Source organism: Sorex araneus, chromosome 7 (genome assembly GCF_027595985.1).
Source record: "Sorex araneus isolate mSorAra2 chromosome 7, mSorAra2.pri, whole genome shotgun sequence".
NCBI classification, from domain to species: Eukaryota; Metazoa; Chordata; class Mammalia; order Eulipotyphla; family Soricidae; genus Sorex; species Sorex araneus.
The window spans coordinates 26756361-26779056 of NC_073308.1; the positions used below are offsets into that span (position 1 = coordinate 26756361).

The 22696-nt window shown below is 42.1% G+C and overlaps 1 protein-coding gene across 1 annotated transcript; it reads left to right on the forward strand.

The window, feature by feature from the left end:
• The first annotated feature begins 15564 nt into the window (after positions 1-15564).
• On the forward strand, positions 15565-18772 carry RGS2 (regulator of G protein signaling 2). The gene is made up of 5 exons (XM_004619914.2): positions 15565-15690; positions 16803-16904; positions 16989-17050; positions 17523-17689; positions 17946-18772. The coding sequence occupies exons 1-5, from the start codon at positions 15581-15583 to the stop codon at positions 18138-18140; spliced, it is 636 nt and encodes a 211-aa protein (XP_004619971.2). The 5' UTR covers positions 15565-15580; the 3' UTR covers positions 18141-18772.
• Positions 18773-22696: the final 3924 nt, after the last annotated feature.

The following is a 22696-nucleotide window of genomic DNA, read 5'->3' on the forward strand; positions in this document are numbered from 1 at the left end:
CTGGCACCACATATGGTCCCGAAAAATTGCCATGGATCACTTATGACCACTATACCTGAAATAGCTCCTGAGCATCACATGGTGTGACCCAATCCCCCAGACTTCCTCCCAAAATATTATTATCTGACTTCTAAGAAACTCCCAATTTACTGCTATTTATGAAGCATGGCTGAATTTTGCTTCAGTTTGGTTACCTCTGTTTCAGATATCCCCACGTTCCACCTTCATCACCTGTCTGTAAGAACACTCTTTTCCAATGGTCCAACAGAGCTCACTGGCTTCTTCAGTCTTATGTTTACAATTTTATTTCAATAGAATATGCAGAGAAGTAAGTATATAAACTCAAGACAAGATATTAAAAACAGAACTATCTTAATTATTTCAAGTGTTCCTGAATTTCTTAGGTTTCCATATTTGTTTTGGTCTTCTTAAACCTAAGTATATAACCTAAGCTAATATTTACATACAATAGCATAATTATTGAACATTATCATCTAAGTACTGCTAAATTACTTTAAGCAAACAAAAATTGAGCTTTGAAAGCAGTAAAAATATGAAGGGAATTATTTCTACAGTTAGAAGAAATATAAATCCATTAGGAGATATTATATCCTCTAAAATCTATAATGTGTTGGGTGTTGGTCCATTTGCTTGAGAGAAGCAAAGAGAGGCAACCTATTACCTAATGGAACATAATAGAAATTCCTAAAAAGCCTCAGAAACAAGCTGCTTCAACGTGAAATTTGATTTAATTTTAAAAACTGTCTTATTAATACAGATAGTTAATGTATGTATAAAATATTACATATGTGATATCATTCAAATATATTCAATCAGTATTAAAATAAGAATAAATAGAATTATGCCAGTTTTTCTCAATTTGGTTCAGTGTTTTTAAATGTATTTATTAAAGGATATTTCAGATCATTTACCCATTCATGACTGCCTTGTCAATTTTTCTTCTTAAGTACTTTTATAATCAAAGTGTCTCCTCACAAAAAAGGAATGTCATGTTTTTTCAAGTTAACTCACAAATAGAAATAGAAACAAAAAAAATAAACAAAAAGAATATAAAGCCAATGTATAAACATTATAAAGATCAACGTTTCTGAGGAAAATTTGTAAACCTACAATGAAAATTTAGTTATAGATATTGCAAATACATGTACCTCTGACACAGACACACTGATGACAGATGGCCTAGATTCATTTTCTTATTTATTCACTGAAACATCCATCCATCCCTCCCTCAACACATATTTATGGAATAGCCTGCTTTCCCAGATATAATAACAAAATTAATGAATAAGCAAAAGAAGTATGGTGAGGGATGCTGATAAACCAGGCAATTGCAGTTCCTTATAGCAAGTAAATTAATAGGGGACATGAAATTAATAGCAACGATGAGAGGGTATAGAAAAAAACCTCATCCAGGTTTGCTAAGGGAGGGAAGCAAAGTGTAAAAGGTGTCTCTGGGAGAGAAAGTTCATTTAAGTGATGCCTTAAGAAATATGGGCAATACTTCCATATGAAATTTGGGTTAATTTTTAAAACTGCCATATTAATACAGATACTTGATGTACGTATAAAAAATAAAGAAAAATGAAAATACTAAAAGATATTTTCTAGTGTTTTCATTGTTTTTTAAAAAGAAGTCTACATAAAATAAAACGTCCACATAAAATAAAATGGGCCTGTTATGTCAATTTAAAGAATTTGAAACTTATCTGAAGAGTAATGGAAAGCCATTAGTGATTTTAATCAACACATGATAATGATTAGATAGATTATTTTAGTGAAATAATGCAGGCTAAGACAAATATTCATTAGAGAGTAACATTCAGATGTGAGATCAAGAGAAGTTTATAGTTCCAAGATCCAAGACATATTTAAGTGAAAAATAAAAGCTTCAATATGGGGACTGAAAGAAAACAGCACTAATGCAACGTCTTTCTCCGTTAAAGTGTCAGTGAATGAAGGCTCGACTCACAGAGAGAGACCAACAGCAAAGAAACAGGTTTACAAACAAAGACAGAGCATGGTGCTTTTCAGCAAGTTCATTGGACTGCCTAAGAATCATCTAAGTGAGGCCCAGATGAGACCCAGAGTGGCTGCACACAAGTGGCTCCTCTGCTCCTAGAAGACCATGATCCCGGAGGCCTACTAACTACTTTCGGCACCCAGCGGCTTCTTACAGAAATGCCTCTAGACTGTGAACTGAGCTACAACCCCATGCTGCCCGGGGAGGGGAAAGGGTTTTCTCTCTCGGCCTTTCCTTTCCTCGGTGGCGGCGGTGGGGGTGGTGGCCACATGGTGACCACCATCTTATAGAGCCCACTAACCGGAGGTACAAGCTTGCACTGACACAACTTATGGCAGAAATTTCTCTGGACTTAATTACCAAAATACCAGAAATCCAAAAACGTGTGGCCTCATATACTCTTCATTCTCAGCAATGGAAAACAAATTATCAAATGATGCCTTTTTCAGCAGGTTTGATTGTTGGGGGAAAATTCCAAATAATAATAGTGAGTTTTCTGTTGAAATGTTGAAAGTAATCAAAGTATAGAGAGAGTAAAGTGAAGATCATTAGCCACACAGGTCCGGGGGCAGCGGGGGGAGGTACACCGGGATTCTTGGTGGTGAACATGTGCACCGGTGAAGGGATGGGGATTTGATCATTGTATGACTGAGACTTAAACCTGAAAGCTTTGCAACTTTTGTCATGGTGATTCAATTAAAAAAAATCATCTAAGTGAAATAAGCTAATGGATAATTTACTCAAAGCTTCTGAAAAAGAAAAGAGGTTAGCACTAGAAGTCACCATCACCCAGAGCACCGTGGGACTTCTGAGCTGGGGTCTTCAGAGCAATATGACAAAGTATCTACGAAGTATCAGCATTTAAGGGACCAAAGACCAGAGGCAACCACTGCCAAAGGCTCAAAGGCATTGTACCCCCTACTCGCAGGAGCATACACATGTGTGCTCGTGTGTGTGTGCGAGCGCACGCGCGCGCACACACACACACACACACACACACACACACACACACCAGAAAGTTAACTGCAGTCCTGGCAAAGCTCTCCTTGGCAGTGTCTCCTGAGTACCTAGAACACCTAGAACACTTCACTAAGCTTCCCAGCTCCGCGTGCCTCCCCAGGCTTACCTCTCCCTCCCCAACAGACACAAACTCACCGCCACATTTTCACCTTTCATGAAATGCTTAAGCCCTCTTTCTGTCAAATTTAAGAAAGAAGACTCTAAAGAGGTCTGTTTAGCTATTATGCAGCAAAAGGAACCTTACATATTTGATGTGTAAGAGAAAGTTAGTCACTCCAGCCCCTCAGCAGCTGCCTGGAGCAGACACATCACTTTCACGACTTGTCCCTCAGGGTCCACTGCCCCTTCACCAACTGTAGAGAGCATGGGACACCCCAAGAGCGGGAGAGCCGGGGTATCCCAAAGATTGAAAAGGGGACATAAAGCACAAAATTTCAAGTGGATTGAAATTTTGGCATTATTGGAGGTTGCAGCTGGACGTTTCAGGTTAAGAATGAAAGCCTGTCATTTTTGGCAAGGTAATGGGAGAAATGACTCAGTATATGGGCACTGACGTTGATTTAGTCTTTCCAAGAAACCTCTGAAAAAAACCAAAAGGTCAAAAATAGCTGCCTCCGAAAAAAATGACTCAGTCCTAGTCCTAGTAGATGAGCTTTTCACACTTTTCACACAAGATGAGCTAGATATGGATATCAGAATATGGACTTAATGCATATACATTCTGTTGTTGGAAGAGGGAAATGGAAGTCTGCAAATATAAAGACTTTTCTGGACTCCTGAGGCTACTCAAAATTTGGTCATGGTGCATCAGCACCTTCGACATCCGAACCGTCATCATTGTCATTGCATAGTACACACAGGGGTATTTCTGCTCACCTGGGTAATGGCATGCACAGTGGGTCATCTTCAGCTTGATGTTCACTGCAGTAAGATTATTTCATCTCTGGAAACTCACAGGATCCAACTTCACAGGGACTGGTGAACGGAGCCAGAGAAACTGAAGAAACAGGTGACTATACTGAATCCTTCTCTGTAACCCAATTCCAGAAAAATCTATTCTCCCTTAGGATCATGACTTCCTGAAAAGAAAATGTAACGAAAGGAGATGTTGACTTCTTCAGGCCAGGATAAAATTTTAAATGTAAATCAGACAAATACTCTACAATGATCACCTTGCGCTTTGCCATGACTGGGAGAAGACTAACTCTGGCTTGACTCCAGGTTACAGGTGAGAGGTGGGAGGGCAGAAACACACACTGAATTGCACCAGCTTATGCAGTCACACCCAGCTGACCTCAAGATGCAAGAAAGAATACAGCCAAGATCTTCCCTGACTGTCCCATCTCTGACCTACTCAGAAATGCAAGAGTGAGCCTAACCAAGTCAGCAGATGACCTACCCTGGCGAAATCACCCAACCTGCAGGCTCAGTGCCAAAAGACTGAGTCAGACAGTCTGGATCCCCCATGGCCTAAGGATTGGCCCCTTTATGGAAAGCTGCAAACAGCAGCAAACATCTCTAGAGATGATCATTCTGAACAGGGCACTCTGACAGACCTCTGTGTCAATACTGGACTGTAAATAAGCAAAATGGGGGGTGGGGGATGGGAAGGAATCACATTTTCCTGACTCATAGACTACTTTCTTGAGATATGGTGGGGGGCTAGCAGGGGTGGGGGGCGGCATCAGTGCTGAAAATGTCTTTTCTATCTTCATATATATATGCATATATATATATTACTTTTTGGGTCACACCCAGCGATGCTCAGGGGTTACTCCTGGCTCCGTACTCAGGAATTAACTCCTGGCGGTGCTCAGGGGACCATATGGGATGCTGGGAATTGAAACCAGGTAGGCCACGTGCAAGGCAAATGCCCTATCCGATATGCTATTGCTCCAGCCCCACTAACTTCCTATATTTTAAAGGTGAAATGGGTGAAATAAGTGGAAAGCTTTGTAGTGACCATAATATTTCCCCCCACTAGCACCCCCCCCGCCCCCGACACACACACACACACACACACACACACACACACACACACATATACACTCCATCCCAGGTACCTTTCTGGGCCAGCCTGACATGGAGGACAGTAGGAGTTTTCCATGGACTTTGGGGGGCAACTAAAATCTCTCAGACCACCAGTGAAAACCTTTAGTCAATAGAAGAAAGAAGGGGCTGGGAGTGGCACACCAGTTAGGGCGCATGCCAAGTATACACACAACCCAGGTTTGATTCCCAGAGCCACATGGTGCCCCTGAACATGGCCAGGTGAAACTCTGGCAGCCTTCAAGTACCACTGAGTTTGGCCCTGGAGACCCCCAGCACTACCGGAGTGACCCAGGTTCCTGGCACTGCAGGCTTGGGCAGCACTGCATCCTCGGACCCTTGGCTGAACCAACAGCCTGATTGTGTGAGAATCCACTGTGATGTCTGGACCTCTTTAGCACCACTTGGTAGCCTCTACCCCCTTAAAGAGAGAGCAAGAAGCAGGAATATTAACCCTATCTTACTCTCTAGTCTCCCCTCTTTTATCTCCATTGAGGTCTTCTCTCATTCCCAGGCACTGGACTAGATTGAGGCAGAATACTCAGTGGGGTCTCTGTCATCAAAGTTCTGGAAGCTGGAAGGGGCCCCAGATAGCCATGGGGATCTGGGCGGGTCAGCCTATAGTCAGAACGGCAACATGCTGCACTGGCTGTGAAGTACTGTGCCAGCCACTGGCAGCCCTGCCAGAGGACCTTGGTAGACCCAGGGACCTGTGAGTTTCTGTGGAAGGTATGTTTTGGTCATCATAAGAGTCATATTTTTTACAAATTTAACGTCAACTTACGTAAGTAAAAACAGATGACAAGTCATTGAGGTTTCAGGCCTCCTGGAGGAAAGAGATTGTTTTGACAAATTTAATCCCATTGAAGAAGCATATATAGGCTTGGAGTCAATTTTAATGGAAACAAGACTAAAGTACAAACTGCTAGAAACAGATAACTTGGAGGTAATTAGTAAAGAGTAGGAACTCTCCAACGCTGCTTCTGCTTAGACTATAGGCTTTTAGAAGAGAATTTAGTTAGAACTAGTTAGGAGGACGATTAACATTATGAGAAACATTTAGTCTTTAGCAGATACATCAAAACATATCCAAGTATCTATACAAAACACTTCAAGTATCTGTATACGCTCAGCAGTCTACAAAGATCAGAAAAGTGAAGTGCATCTTCAGAGAGCACTAAAAAGATGTTTATGATGAAAAGTTCCATCTTCAGGGAAGTATGAAAGCACTTTCACAAGACACCAAGAATGAATTGAAATGGTACACAAACTTATTGACTAACATGTGGAGGAGAAAGAAAGAATCCAGCTGATGTAACAAGTTTTACATGGCTATAAATGTCAAGACTAGAGGCCAGAGAGATAGTATAATGGGTAGGGTACTTACTTTGCATAAGGCACACCTGAGTACAATCGCTGGCACCACACATATCCTCTCCCAAGCACAACCAGGAGTGTTCACTGAGCCCAGAGCCAGGTATAAGCCCTGAGCACCACAAAGTCATGGAAAGCAAAGTTCAGACAGATTACTTCTGTTAAAGACAAGTAATCAACCTGTTGTTCTTAAATAAGACAACATGGATGCTCGAACCTTGAAATGTAATAGATTGAACTAGAAAGTAAAAACTTCTGAGATGAATCCAAAGGAATTTTGAATGATGACATACATTGTGCTATACTGGGTGACAATACTTGACTGTGTTCATTTCAAAGGTCATTTACAAACTTGTAAAATATGTAAAACCAAATCAACATGAAGTAACTAAAGGAGATACATAATTGACACACTGCAAGAATAACAAAGAGAAAGCTGATTCACTATAATCAGAAAGGGGTGGCGTAGGGTACAGTTAGAAAGGAACAGAAGGGATGGAAGCATTTCATAAAGTAACCTTCCATTTCTGATGTTCTCGATAGGAAGCACCCAGGGAACCAAAGGATGGAGGTGTGAGGTAGAGATGGGGTGGGCTCAGGACCCACGTCTGGTGTGAGCAGATACCGTCCTTTCAGGACTAGAACCACAGAAGCAAGTTTCCCCCCTGCCACCCCATCCTCAACACAGTGTGAGATAGTCAGGCCTTGTGCTGGCGCACCCTGAACTGGTAGGTACCCAAGGCCTCTCTTAAGATTCAAACCCTCCACCTAAATGATAGACTTGCCACCTTAGGGGCAGAGCAAAAAGTGAGTGCTAACAAACTTGCAACGAAATGAGCAGTACACCCAACTGAAAGCAGCCTGTCATCAACCAAGTCACTCAGGATGAACCCCTCACCTGTCCACTCACTGCTGCTTCAACTTCTGTGCTAAGTTAGCATAATACCTGGCACCCTAAACATATGCACCTAAATACTAAAATGCCAAACAAATTTCCTGAGGTCAACGCTATAATAATTCCAGAGCTGGTTAAGTAAAAGCAAATATCCTGATTATGGGTAGACCCTCCTACAAAACTGCTCTCTGAAGAGTAATTTCTTAAAAATAAAAACAAAATTTACTTTGCGTTTTGGAGCTAAAACCATGGTGGGGTCTGGTAACACTTGCCTTGCATAAAGACTTAAATATTTATAATATGACAGTTGTGTCCAAGCATATTATTTTCTTGAAAATAGTGTTCTTTTTTTCCAAGTAATATGCTCCCACTTGGAAATTTGGATCCAGAGAGCGGTACAGTAGATAGGAATTTGCCTCATATGTAGCTGACCTGGGCTGGAGTCCTGGCACTGCATAGGTGCCCAGAGCACCATCAAGAATGATCCCTGAGCACAGAGCCAGGAGCAAGCCCTGAACAGTTTTGGGTATGTCCCAAACACAAAAACAAAAGGCAAAACAAAATATTTGTGAATTTGCTTTAGTTATTAAGAAAAAAATGTGTTTAGGTGAGAAAATCCATGAGGTTTTAAATTGTTATGATGTAGTTAATGAAACAATGGCCTTTAAAAAATAATATCTAAAACATATTGATATCCTTTGTTTAAAATAGTCATTAAACTAGAAATACCAAGACAGACTCCTTATTTACTAAATAAAAATCAGCCCTTTTCACTTAAAAATGAGAGAGTTTCAACAATTGATATAATACAGTCCTTTGAAACTTGTGTACTATGAGCCCAACATCCCAAAATTTCAAGAAAAATAACTTAGTAGGAAGCCTGGCTTTCTAATGGCTTGACAAAGTCAGTGAATAGAAATGAAAACCTCAGTCAAAAGATATTCCAGGAAAGAGAGTTCCTAGCTTTATTCTGCAGCTCATGTGTAATTATGACCTCCTTGTAATAACTTATTTTATGGGAAAGTGTTGACCATCACCTATATCTCCTTAAAAGTCTATAAAGTTCATTATCATTGAATAGACCAGTAACTGCCACATATTGGACACAATTCATAACTGAGACTTCAGAAACATAATAGATGTATTTCAATATATTTTTGAATTTTCTTATCCAGAAAAAAATATTCATTAAGCTCCTGTGCTGATTGTCAGAGAAGTACATATGCTCCAAATTATAATGAATTTAAGGCAGAACCACAGACATGCTTGCACTGCAAAAATCAATGTGAAGATTCATAACATTGACTTCTCAAAATACTAATGAAGTATTACGTTAAAACTGATTCATTCTTCACAAAATCACTATCTTTTTTCAGCTTCTGAGTGTAAAATTAATTCCACTAGAAGAAAGATACTAAATGTTTTCAAAATCTTTGTTCAAAAGTAGAGTGGTATACTTACTGAGTGAGAGAAAATATCTGCATACAATATACAGACAGTTAAGGATGTCTGTATAAACAACTCATGAGATATGCAAAGCACTCCATCAAAAATTGGGCAAGTATGTGGCCAAATATTTTCCCAAGGAAGGCAGAGGAAGACCAGAGGGCAAAATAAAAACTATTCATGGTGAAAATGGGTGCTGGAGAAACAGTGCAACTGGTAGGGTGCTTGTGTTGCACATAGCCAACCTGGCCTTGATACCCGGCACGTGTATGATTCCCCAAGCCCTGCAAGAGTGAACCCTGAGCAGAGATCCAGGAATAAGCCTTAACACAGCTGGGAGTGACCCAAAAACAAACCCAAAAAGTATTGTCACTTATTATCAGGAAAATGCAAATCAAAACATTTCCCATCCCAAATCAGTGAGGATGGGATACAGCTAAATGGCTGGAAACAGTCTAGGCTGGAAAGGACGTGGTAATAAAGCAGACTCAGTTCCTACCAGAGGTAATTTTGTCTAGGTTATCTTCTTTAAAAACATTATGGGACTTACTAAAACTAAGAATAGAACTTCTATTTGACCCAGCAATCCCACTTTTTGCCATCTATACCAGAAACACAAGGACATTCATTCAAAAACACATATACACAGCCATGTTTACTACAATGCTTAGTACAATAGCCGGGATATGGAAAACACCCCAAGGTATGAATGAATGAATGAATAAGGAAGCTGCGGCATGCATAAACGATGGAATAATATGAAACCATGCAGATCACTGCAACATGAATGGAACTTGAAGGTATCATGTTAATCAGGGAGAGAAGAAAATATTGGATGATGTCCATCTGTGAAATATAAAGCAGTAAAACAAGGGAATAGTCAGTGTTAAGAAACAGCAAACCATTGCCTTAAACTATGAAACCAAGCCCACACGGCAGTGCCTGGCAATCTACCCAGACGTTACTGGTGCCCGCTTGAGCAAATCGATGAGCAATGGGATGACAGTGACAGTGACAGTGATGAAACCAAGTAGGGAGGGGGGAACCAGGAAGAGGGAAAGATTAGCAGTGACAGAGAGTGTGGAGGGGACAATGGTACTCTAGTGGTGAAGGACACAGTAATTTCCTACATCGATACCATTAACTTAACTCTATTAGCCCGGCAAGCTACCAAGAGTATCTATCCCGCACAGCAGAACCTGGCAAGCTACCCGTGGCGCATTTGATATGCCAAAAACAGTAACAATAAGGCTCACAATGAGAGATGTTACTGGTGCTCGCTTGAACAAATCGATGAACAATGGGAAACTATAATAAATTTTTAAAAATATTTTAATTTGAGGGTGATGCATGGAGTGCAGAATCTTGTGATATCATATGTTCATTCCTTCTAATGACCCCCAAAAGAAAAGAAAGACACAAAGAAATGGTTACCACACATTTCCTCATATATGATCATATATGGTCAGCCAGTAGGGTACTAAAATTTTTTCATTTTTTCCAATTACTCATCACACCCTTGCCACATGGTATTTAATTTCCTTTTTTACAGAGATTTTTTTTTCTTTTTGGGTCACACCCAGCAATGCACAGGGGTTACTCCTGGCTCATGCACTCAGGAATCACCCCTGGCGGTGTGCAGGGGACCATATGGGATGCTGGGATTTGAACCCGGGTCGGCCGCGTGCAAGGCAAACGCCCTACCCGCTGTGCTATCACTCCAGCCCCTTAATTTCCTTTTTTTTTATTTTAACTTGCCACTGATCTAAGATGTCATGAGTTAAACAACAGATTTACAGCTTTTACAAATTTAAGATCTAAGACATCTGCTGACTGAAAAATATAAATCTCAGGATAATGCACCAAAATTTCCCTCCATGTACAAGTGTTCAGCATAACTCTTACCTTGTGAATTTTGTGTTCTGAGCAGGTGGGGTTCAGGGCTTACCCCTGGATCTGTGCTCACGGATTACTTTGACATCACTTGGAAGACCTTATGCAACGCAGAGAATTTGAACTGGGCTTGGCTACATGCAAGGCAAGCACTTTAGCTCCTGTACTTTATCTCCTTGGTACTCTTTCTGTACCAAGCATAAATCATGCTTATAATATAATTTTTAAAAATTTTATTGAATCACTGTGAGATAGTTACAAGCTTTCATGTTTGGGTTACAGTCACACAATGATCAAACACCCATCTCTCCACCAGTGCACATTCCCCACCACCAATATCCCGGGTATACCTCCCCTTTCCCACCCTCCCCCTGCCTCTAAGGCAGACAATATTCCCCATACTCTCTCTCTACTTTGGGGCATTATGGCTTGCAACACAGACACTGAGAGGTCATCACGTTTGGTTCATTATCTACTTTCGGCATGCATCTCCCATCCTGACTGATTCCTCCAGCCAACATTTTCTTAGTGATCCCTTCTCTATTCCATCTGCCTTCCCCCCCCCGCTCCCCATCTAAAGGTACTAGCTCTACTCAATATGTTTCTAAGCAGGGTCTCAAAATATATTCACTTTGACAGGAAATGAATGTTAAAACATCTTCCAGTATCTTTGGGAGATTTGTAGACTCAACATTCTTGGAGGGAAATTAAAAATAAAACAAAAGAAATTTAGGAGGCAGGGTATTATTTCTTCACAAATATTATACCTTTCAGATAAGCTCTTAACCCCAGCAGGAGGCACTATTAACACCATCCTTAAAATGAGACAACTAGGGTTCAGAAAAGCTAAATTTGTCTATTATAAAGCTATTTTTTTGGAGGGGAGATTGGGTTATAGAAGTTTGTAAAAGCCACTTTGATAGTTACAAATTTATACTTAGTTCATCTAGGAAAATGCAATAATAGTACTTTCCTGCAAACAATAAAGGATTAGAAAAGATTTGTTAAGAGTAAATGCTAAGTCATGAGTACTGTTTGTCAAGAATCAAAGCTCTAAATCATTTTCATTTCTTCAACAGAAGGTTAAAAGAACAGAAAGTAAACAGAAGGGGCTGGGGACTGGCTGAACAGTAGAGTACATGCTTCACATATAAGGCCCTGTGTTCAACTGTTGAATAGGTAGAGGAAAAGGATCCTTGAAAAAAATACAGATATAATATCCAAGATGTAACAGGCATCAGTTCTGATTTCATTAACCCCATTAATGATTGTATTGAAGAACTTAAACAAACAAATAAACAAAAAGTAAAAAATCGGGACTTTTCCCAAAAAAGCAACCTAATTCAAAAATGGAAAAAGATCTGAATAGACACTTCTCCAAATACACATCTAAATTTCTAATGTAATAGCACTGTAGCACTGTCGTCCCATTGTTCATTGATTTGCTTGAGCGGGCACCAGTAACGTCTCCATTGTGAGACTTGTTGCTACTGTTTTTGGCATATCACATTGGCCACGGGTAGCTTGCAAGGCTCTACCCTGTAGGCTGTAGCTTGCTGGGCTCTCCAAGAGGGACAGATGAATCGAATCCGGGTAGGTAGCATGTAAGGCAAACTCCCTACCCACTGTGCTATCTCTTCAGTCCTTCTACTGGATAATTAAGTATAAAGTTATTACGTATTAGCAGGCTTCTCCAGTTAAGATTTTTTAATATCAGCACACAGAGGTAAAGGAAGAGAGAAGTGTGGCAGGAAATTTTGTTTTTTCAAGTCTCCTTGGTATTGCTAGTCTCAGGTATACTGATTGTTTTCCTTCTTCGTAACTGACAACTCGAAATCCGTTCAAGAACCTTGCAGAGAAACTCTACCACAATGTTCATTCTCTCCAGTAGAGGGCAGAATAGCGTCAACATGGAAAACGGTAGCATGGTTTTATGTCCGCAAGCTGTGGTTTGCTTGTGCAGTATTTACAGCTATTGCATTGTTTCTTCCTCCATCACAGAATGGAAAATATGTGTCATCTTATTATTGAGCAATTCCATTTACCTGAAAGTTTAACTGCAAGTGAAAAACAGAGAAATCTATGAACACTGCAGCCTTTAATTTAAGTGCACCTCTACCTATCTTTATAGAAGATATAAATAAGGCAATTCTGGACTGAAAGGTTTCTCCATCAGTAGGAGATATTGCTCTGAGTTAAACTTGCTCAAAGAGCCAGAAAGCCAGAAACTGAGGACAAGTAAATTTCTTGCATGAGGCCAATATCCGTTTGATTCCCAGCATCTCATAGTTCCCCAAGCAACTCTGGTTGCAACCGCTGAAGCCTCTGGAACACCACCAAAAGTGGCCCCCAGAATTCTTTAGCACACTTGGGGGGGGGAGTCCCCCTCAAAAAAAGTCAGATTTATCAATTAAGATCATAATTTTTAGGAGAAAAGATCCTACTGCCAGTTAATGATCAGTTGTCAATTAGAAATAATTTGTTTTTAAAAAATCTATTAACATTTAGGATGATTCTATTTGAACAAGTTGCTGTTCTAGATTTTAAAAAAGTATATATTCATTTTTGTGCATCTGTTGCAATTATTTGCTTTTTCAAATTGGAGAGAGATCTCTGGAAAGTTTAAATGTCAGTTTGCTCAATTTCCTTCTTTACTCATTATCCAGGAAGTGTTTAACATCCATTCTGAACTTGAACAGTATCACAAATCTGATATTATCTTGGTATTTTAAAAATACTTATACAGTCGTAACTTCATTGTGAATTAATCCTCTCATGGTATTTCCTCCTGGAACAGCTCTGCCTCCTTACTTTCTTTTCCATGTGTATGCAAATTAATAACAAACCTTTGAACAATAACATTTACAAAAACCTTTCCGCATCAGATTCACATAATGTTCAATGAGACTAAAGGGGACACGCTGCTCTTGAGAGAACCGAGGGTGTGGGCTCCCCTTGGTGTTCTGAACTGTTCCTATGGTTACTGAGCGTTTTTTTGGTTGAGTGGAGAGTCTAATTAGATCTAACACAAGCCGGGCTCTCCTCTTGCTGGCTCGTGACCTTTCTACAATGCTTGAATTCTACCATCCAGTGTCCCACGTGAAATATTCATTGCAATTTATGTTGGCAAAAAAAAATCAAGTCCCTGACCGTGATGCATATTCAATGTTGAATCATCAGAAAGTGAAAAGAAACGTAGGACACATACTAAGTTATTTTAGAGATGCAGAATTATGCTTGAGAAAGCGTTTAAGTATTTATTACTGGACCGTAAATTATCTTTCATTTCCTAACAAACCACATGGCTGTCGTCTTCAGTAATAATTTAGATCTTAACCTCCAAGCTACACTTGGAAGCTCTCTCTGGAAGCTCACCATGAGAGGATGCTGAACTAGCTCTAATTTTCCTTTAACTCTTGCAAAGCAGAGCTAATAAATTCAGTCTGATCTTGACCTTGCTGCTCTTCTTTCTCTTTGCTTAGATGCTTTAAAGGGAAAGCCGCCTGCAAACTGCAGTGCAGTGCAGTTATCTGAAAGCAAATCACTTGTATTGAGGTTACCAATCTGTCCTTAAAACATTTCATGTTGGCTATATTAAAGATGATTTTTTGAAAAAACAAATTGTTTTTCCTCCCCCTTACCTCCTTTTAACAGTTATCTGGTGCTCTGGTAAATTCCACCAAGCAGAATTCATAAGGGAATCCTGTGTCCCTGCGCTCTTAAACGACAATGATTCCAGTGCAACACGGCGGCGAGGTTTGGTGTTTCCCTCTCTCACAAAGACGTGTGTGATTTCTGTGTTGCAAGAGGGGAAGTCACGGGAGGGACCCCTTCTGGGGCATCAGCCTGCAGCCTGAGGGGCTGACCCGGTCACCTGCCTGCTTGGGGTTTTAAGCCGCACACCCTTGGTAAGCCGCCCTCTCTGCATCACTTTCTCCTGCCCCTTCCCCAGGGATGCCTGTGGGCCCACCACCTGCGCCCAGAACCAGCCCTATTATCCCTCTTGTTTCTTTCCATGCTGTGGAGCTGCAGAGAGAAACAGGACAGGGTGTCCCCACGGACTCAGTTTACAGATCAAGAAATGAGGTGAAGGAAGAGAGAGGGCGAACTTTTAAAAAGAAAGCAAAAAAAGAAAAAAAGCAAAAAGCAGTAGGAGTTGTGGAAGGAGCTTGCCTTGGATCAAAATCAACCTGAGTTTACTCCCCCAGCAAACCATATGGTCCCTCTAGCACCGCGCCGGGGGTGATTCCTGAGCACAAAGCCAGGAGCACTGCAGGGTGTGGCCCAACCCCTCACACCCCTAAGAAATAAAATAAAATAAAATAAAATAAAATAAAATAAAATAAAATAAAATAAAATAAAGTAAAATAAAATAAGGGGGGGCTCTGAGGGGGTTGCCGTGAACGGGAACATCTTGATCTAAAATAAGGCTCTTGCAATCTGGCTCGCGGCACGCCGGGGAATCCTCACTGCCTCGGGTGCCAGGAGCGCGGCCGCGTGGGGCGGGGGCGGGAGGAGAGAGCGCCCCAGGCCTGCAGCCAACTTGGCCGCGGCGCAGCCCGCTGCAGAGGTCGCGGGGGACGCTGCAGGGAAAGCTCAGGCGGCCCCGCGCCCGCCCCGGCCGCCGCCCCGGGGTTCCGAGTGCGCACGAGGCCGGGGCCGCCAACGTCAGAGCTGCCGGGATCCGCGCCCCGGGCCTCGGCTCGCCCCGCCCCAGCGCCCGCGGCCGCACTCGGCCAATCGGCGCCTTCTGGAGGCGGGACCGGCGAGGCGAGGCCCCGCCCCACCCCCGCCGCCTCTGATATATACGCGCCGCCTCTCGCGCTCCGGCAAATCGCTGCCGCCCGAGAGCCCCGACGATAATGCAAAGTGCCATGTTCCTGGCTGTCCAGCACGACTGCAGCTCCATGGACAAAAGCGCAGGCAACGGCCCCAAGAGCGAGGAGAAACGGGAGAAAATGAAGCGGACCCTGTGAGTACCGCTTGCTTCTCTCTTGCGCCGGCCCCTGCGGACTGCCTAGCAATCCGGGCTGGCCGCAAACACTGTCCTTTGGGACGCGGCTTTAAGTAGGAAACTCGAGCCCGTGCCTCTGCAGAGGGGAAAATGTGCAGAAGGTTAATTTGCTGCGAAAGGTGAAGCGTTTGTGCACGTACTTATTTTGCTAGGCGAGAGAAGGAGACTGAGAGTTTAGAAACTGCAGACAATTCTTGACCGGGAGGTGGTGGTAGATGGGCTGAGAAATTGTGGATGGGTTTCTTTGTCCCTGGCATTTAAAATGACAGCAGGGAATCCTGCAGCTGAAGCGCGTCGCTGGCAGTAGGTAGCATCGTTAATTATGATCAGCTTGCACAGATGCTGGAGTGGAGATTTTCTCTTGTGTGTGTGTGTGTGTGTGTGTGTGTGTGTGTGTGTGTGTGTGTGTTTCTTGCGGGTTCTGAATATATTTATTTTGAATTCATTTCGAGTTTTTATTGTTTTAACTGAATAGTGAGTCTCACCCACTCACGACTGTGGAACAAGTGATTGTTCTGCGTTCTCTGCTTCAAATGTATCTGGGCGGGAAGGGAAAGGATTGTGGATCGTGCGCGCACACAGACCCTTCTTTGCATACACAGCCGCTAGTGTGGTCCAGAGCTTTGTGCTCTGACGGTAAAAGAGAACCACAAGCAAGCATGAAATCGACTAGCTGAAGGTGATTGCTCTGTTGGGTTTCATCAAGCCTCAAACAGATGCCTTGGGATTGCCTTGCAGACAAAAGGCAGCCCTGTGTGTGCCACAAATAGCAATCTACCTTTTGAATTCTGCAAACTTAGATTCATTAAAATACCCTAGTAATTGTAAGTTGTCCTAACCTTAATTTATAAAACAAAATTATGTTCAGAGGAATGGATGAAATTAATTACAGAGTACCTGGTGCTAGGCTAGCATGTGAAATGAGTAAGAATGAAGAAGAGTCCTTGTTTTGTTTTACAGTGTCTCAAGCCATCAGGTTGATTTTATTTAGTAATAATACCTTCTGCAAGAACAGTGATTTCAAGTGTTGCCATTTAGTGAATAACCTTTTTTTTTTTTCTATTTTCCAGATTGAAAGATTGGAAAACCCGCTTGAGCTACTTCTTGCAGAATTCCTCCTCTCCTGGGAAGTCCAAAACCAGCAAGAAAAGCAAACAGCAAACCTTCATCAAGTAAGTTACTGCCATTGCTTTGTAACTATGAGTCCCAAGCTGCTGAGCTGGTGCAGAATGTAACGGGCAGAACTTCTTTTGCAGGCCTTCCCCGGAAGAAGCGCAGCTGTGGTCAGAAGCATTTGATGAACTGCTCGCCAGCAAATGTAAGTTTACCACTTGCATTTCAGCCTTGCAAGGATCCCAAGCTTGTGTCCACAATGGGAAAACACCTTCTCATCTGAGGAAAGCTGCTTTTTCTCCTTCATTCCCAGTATCTAACTGTGGAATTGCCTGGGTTATTCACTCCAGGTGGAGAAAAAAAGTTAACCTAAAAATATTAGCATGACAGTTCTTCATTGAATCCATTTTTTCCCCAGGACATACATTTTTTAGGATTATAGTTTACAAAGAAGCCATGCCGGCCCTATAAACAGTTGCACTGGCAGAAAAATCAGTATTTATCGTTTTTTTGTAGCACTGTGGCAGCTTAAGCTGTCCTGCCCACTGGCATCTTAGTCTCTCAGAGGGCTGATGGCTGAGTATAGGTTTGCCTGACATATAGCACAGTGCTCTGGAAATGATCCAGTCAGAGGTTACCCACTCTTCACCTTCCATGTTCTTTCTCTCTCCCTTCAGATGGTCTGGCTGCATTCAGAGCATTCTTAAAATCTGAATTCTGCGAGGAAAATATTGAATTCTGGCTGGCCTGCGAAGACTTCAAGAAAACCAAATCTCCCCAAAAACTGTCTTCTAAAGCAAAGAAAATATATACAGACTTCATAGAGAAAGAAGCTCCAAAAGAGGTAAGAGGGGGAAACTTCCTGATTTCAGCACATTTCAAACACTTTAGCACCAAGGTGAAGCAAAAAAAAAAAGAAAAAGAAAATTCTGAGCTGTCTGATGCAGATGAGTGTGGCGGCACCGGCTCCCCTCTTCCTCAGGCTCAGGCCATCCACGTGCATGCATGCAGTGACTTAGGGGGTCAAAGAGATCACACATTATAGCACTGCTTCGTTTCAAAAAAATAAAACTGCTTTTTTGGGGTGTGTTTTGTTTCAGATCAACATAGACTTTCAAACCAAAACGCTGATTGCCCAGAATATCCAGGATGCCACCAGCGGCTGCTTTACGACGGCCCAGAAAAGAGTTTACAGCCTGATGGAGAACAACTCCTACCCCCGCTTCCTGGAGTCTGAATTCTACCAGGACTTGTGCAAAAAGCCGCAGATCCCCACAGAGCCCCATGCTACATGAGATGAAGCGGGGAGCCCCAAAGTGGAGGACGTTTGATTTTCCTTTTTCCTAAGAAAAGGCCGTGAACTGGCCAGAGACACTGACCTTGAAATCAGCCTGTGGGTGTCCAGGCAACGTGGCTCAGAACTATTGATTCCGAGTTGGGGGCTGGCGAGCCTGGCCGAGCAGATTGTGCGGACAGCTCCCTGTCTGTGTGGAGGGCGCAGGGGACGAAAGGGGGGGAGTTACGGTGTCCCCTGTGGAAAGACAGGAGTGGGAGGCTGAAAGAGGGCCCTGGAGTCATCCTCACGGTCCCAATGCATCGACAGGTCTGGGATCGGGCGATCGTTAGCGCGCTGGGCTGTCCATCTTTCCCCAAATCGGTCCCTGTCACCACGCTCTGGTTTTAGTGTTAGTTTTCTCGTACAAGTCACATTACAATGTTTACCATATACAAGCGTCGCGACGTCACTGTGAGCAGCAGTGCTGTTGTCATCTATAACACTAGAGTGAAACATCTGTGTTTGAACTGTTCAGTGCTCCGTGTAATCAACACCTCAAATGTCCGTTGCGAGTGCCAAAACGTGTCCTGAAGGCAGCTACATTTTGAAGTGGTCTTTGAATACTTTTAATAAATTAATTTTGATACATGCTATCGTCTCTTTGATTCTCATGTGGTTGGGTTGGGATTTTATTTGGGGGTGGGGAGGATGGAGTTTGGGTCATTGGAAATATGGGCAGATCCACAGGAGGGGAGATCATTTTTCTGCTAAATAAGAAGTAAGCCATAGATGGGGTGCCTGTGTAGCAGAATTAACAGGTGCCCCATCATTGGGAAATGCTACTTGCATGGCAGACTTTACTCCTATCTCTGACTTACCTCTGCCAGGCTTTTGTAGATCAGATGAAGTCAGATCACATCCTTAGAATCACCTTGGGATCAAGCTTTCTAATAAAATCTTGTAAAAATTAAGTTGTGATTAATGAAGCGAATAGAATACTGACCCAACGCCCTCTCTGAGTATCTGCTAAGGGCCATCCAAATATGAAAAGTAAAATTTTTTAAAGGTCCCAACTTTCTTCACATAACTCAGCCTCGAAAAGAGGCTTACTAGGCAGATCTGCCTGTTGGCTGTCCTCAGTGTGAAGCCCCCCATAGAAGACAGCCGTGAGCTGAAGCTCATGATGGGCTGGTACAAATTCAGAATTATCGTGCTTTGCTAGCCTTCACTGGCCAAAAAAGAATCAGGTTCTGTTTATTATTCTCATGATGGAAGCAAAAGAAATGCACATCTGTGTCTTAGTTTTCATCAAAAACATGCATTTTTTCCCAGTTGACAGGAAGCCTTGAATCTGTTCCTTTTCAAACTGCCTAAAGAGAAAGGAACACTCGAGTCTAACTAGCTGCTTTTCAACCTCCTTCAGTGTAGTTTTGCTTTTGAAATAAGGGAAAGACTCCTTTTGGATTCAGGCAACTGGCGTTCAAGGGATAACATCTCATTGCTTTGTGAGTTCTGAGTCCTCATCTCTAGCTCTTCACTTTACACCTCCCTGCCTATCCCGTCACTTCCTCTGGCACAGTGAGGGGCTATCAAAACGGTTAAACACTAAAATGCAAGTGCTCTAGAAAGTTCACCTCCAGTAGTTTAGATATGGCTTTTGCGGTTGTTGCGCTTGTGTTCAGTCATTAGAGCACCGACGGCATGATCTCAGAGGCCTGGCCTTGCTCAGCGGGAGCTGTCAAAATGATGCTTCTCAGTGCTCCTGAAATAGTGGCTCCTTTTCTCCAGCCAGAATCACCAAAAAAGTTACTTATTTCTTTGGAGTATGACTACGTCCAGGCTACACAAGCCTTAATTTTGGAAGGTTTTAGCCAACAGGGCCCCAGAGACAAGACACTCTTTCACTTTGTCACCAAGTGCCAAATTATTTACCTCCAAGCTCTCCAGTCTGCTTCCAACCACCAGCTGCTGGCTGGTTAGCTACAACAGTCTCAAATCATTCCCCTCCCCCCCAAACCCTCTTCCCTCTTTTCGATGTTCCCTGCATGGTAACACTATGGATTCTTTCAAGACATAAATCTAGAAAGAGAGTATGGGACGTAAAGTGTTTGTCTTGCATGTGGCAGACCCTGGTTCAGTCCCAGCACCACATATGTTCCCCCAAGCCCCCATGAGCAGAGTCAGGAATAGCCCCTGAACACTGCCAGATGTAACCCAAAGCATCCCCTGACCACAGCCCCCAAAATACAGAAGCGGATCTTTTATCCAGTGGCTTATAATTCCTGGAAGTTTCCCAGATGATGATGATGATGATGATGACGGCCTTAACTCTCTCAAGGCGTAACATCTGCACCACCTGACCCTTTCTTCCCATTCCAACCTTGTTTCCACCACATTTTCCATGCCCTCTCACTTCTCTCCCACGTAGGTGCCCAGCTACAGGTCCCACAGGGCCTCTGAGCAAATGGTCTCGGCCCAGCACAGGATTGCAGCTCTTACTCATCCACCTAGGAGGGTGATTGTCACTTCCTCCCCCGACTTCCTCCCCTGGACCAGATCCATTTTTAGACATTCCTACAACACATAATACTTCTCTAAAATACAACTACAACACTTCTCTAATTCAGAGCACTTCGTAGTGCCCTCATTCAACTGTATGAATGTTCAGTAATTCATTGTCTTCCCTCGCTAGATCGTGGATGGCACAATGAGATTTGAGGACTCTTTCTACACACTGCTAAATGCCAACCCATGGTGCCGGACTGACACAGCAGGGGAGTAGCATAAATGATTGCTGGATGATTACATGAGTGTGGTAGGTCTTGCTGGGAGTGTCTGCCGTGGAACTGAGAGGTCGCTGAGGCGGAGTTGAATGCACTCGGCACGAGGTGCCAAGTGAGATCCCAGTGTTTCTGCTAGTTGGGATCCCAGTGCTGCAACAACAAAACAAAAATTATATTATCTCTGGATGTACTTCAGTGAACTGTGTGCGAACACCACAACTGAAGTGTGCACCACCCAGAAAACAAGGCCATCAAGTGTGCAAGCACCAAGTCAAGTGTGTACAACTCCCAGTCATCTGAGACATGACCACAGCAAAGAAAGGGGGGAATTATTATTAATAGACTTTGGTGAACCTAGAATATCCAAAGCACAAGAAGATAAGGACCAGGTTTTAAAAGTTTCGTTGACTCAAATGCCTGAAAATATCTATAGAACTTTTTGCTTTGGCAAAAATACCTCTTACAAGGTATAAACTTGTAACCTCTCACAGAAGATTACTGCAAGAAAAAAACAGACTTTTCAACTATTTCAGGGCTGCTAAAAGCATAGGCTTTTTCCAGGTAGTATTTCCAATGTTCTCTAGAGTGGAACAAACCGAAATAGATTTAAGATTAGAAGTCACATACCTCCACAAATAAGTATTATTTTGTGTTCCAGTTTCTCCAAGCTCACATATTTAGGATCCATAATCCATTAATTTTTATATTTTATTTTCCTTATAATTTATTACCAGTGATGTTTCAAAATATCATTTCAGACAGTCTGACATATATATATCAGCCCATTTTATATATATATGTGAGACATATATATGTGAGATACTTATTATGTACATATATATTGGAAGCATTAAAGTGATGACAAAATGATGTCAGAGAAATGAATGTTGGCTGGTTAGCTTCACTCCAATATTTGGTGATTTGTGGCAATGATTCTCACTACATGGGGGTTAAGAGTGAACAAAAATGTCTCTGCATCAGTAGCCATGTTATTGATGAGGTGAAGGGGCTGTGCAGTCAATAAGTGGAGACCAGGAGGAATCCTACACTATATTTGTATTCTATGCTTCTAATTAATTCCTTAAAAAACTATTGAACATTGATTTTTCTCATAACATCCTATGACCATGATAGAAATTATTTTATTTATGCATGCTAAGCATATTGGCAAATAAAAAAAATTCAATAGTCTATATGGGTTTTCATTTAGTCTCTTTATTTTTCTCTAGCAGTTTTAAAAACAAAAACTAAACCGTGTTGATCTTGGATAAAGCCCTAACATTAAGTTTTCTTGAGTTAATCTCATATTTATATTGTTTAAAAAATACACTGATCTTTATGGAAACTCCCCTGAGGAGTGAGGCTGTGTTTATTTAGCTGGTGTATATCTTAGACTTGTGCTGACATTACACTGAAATTAAAATAATGGAAGAGAAATGGACCAAAATGGAAAAGAAACTTTGTGCTGCCTTCGTCATAGAAAAGGTGCCTGATATTTTTTAATTTGTCTGTAACTTTCAATCTCTTTGGCAACTCAAATTACTCATATCTATAATGAGTACATTTTGAAATTACATTTTTGAAAGAACTGAGTAGATGATAAAGTTTACAGGAGCTGTGGTGTAGTCTGAGACAGCCCAGACGTAAAACTTTTGTTTCTAACGCAGGTGCTACTTAGCAGAAAAACTTGCTCTGTCTTGGAGGAAGTTTTTATAATAAATATCCAATGGCACAAGGCAGTGAATTCTCAGATTCACTGATCACTGACAGAAATGACCTTCAATTCTAACAT

Bases quoted from the DNA above. Each gene is read 5' to 3' on its own strand.
- RGS2 (XM_004619914.2), top strand. From the start codon at position 15,581: ATGCAAAGTGCCATGTTCCTGGCTGTCCAGCACGACTGCAGCTCCATG. The intron at 16,905-16,988 runs GTAAGTTACTGC...CTTCTTTTGCAG, and splicing joins AAACAGCAAACCTTCATCAA to GCCTTCCCCGGAAGAAGCGC. The intron at 17,051-17,522 runs GTAAGTTTACCA...CTCTCCCTTCAG, and splicing joins TGAACTGCTCGCCAGCAAAT to ATGGTCTGGCTGCATTCAGA.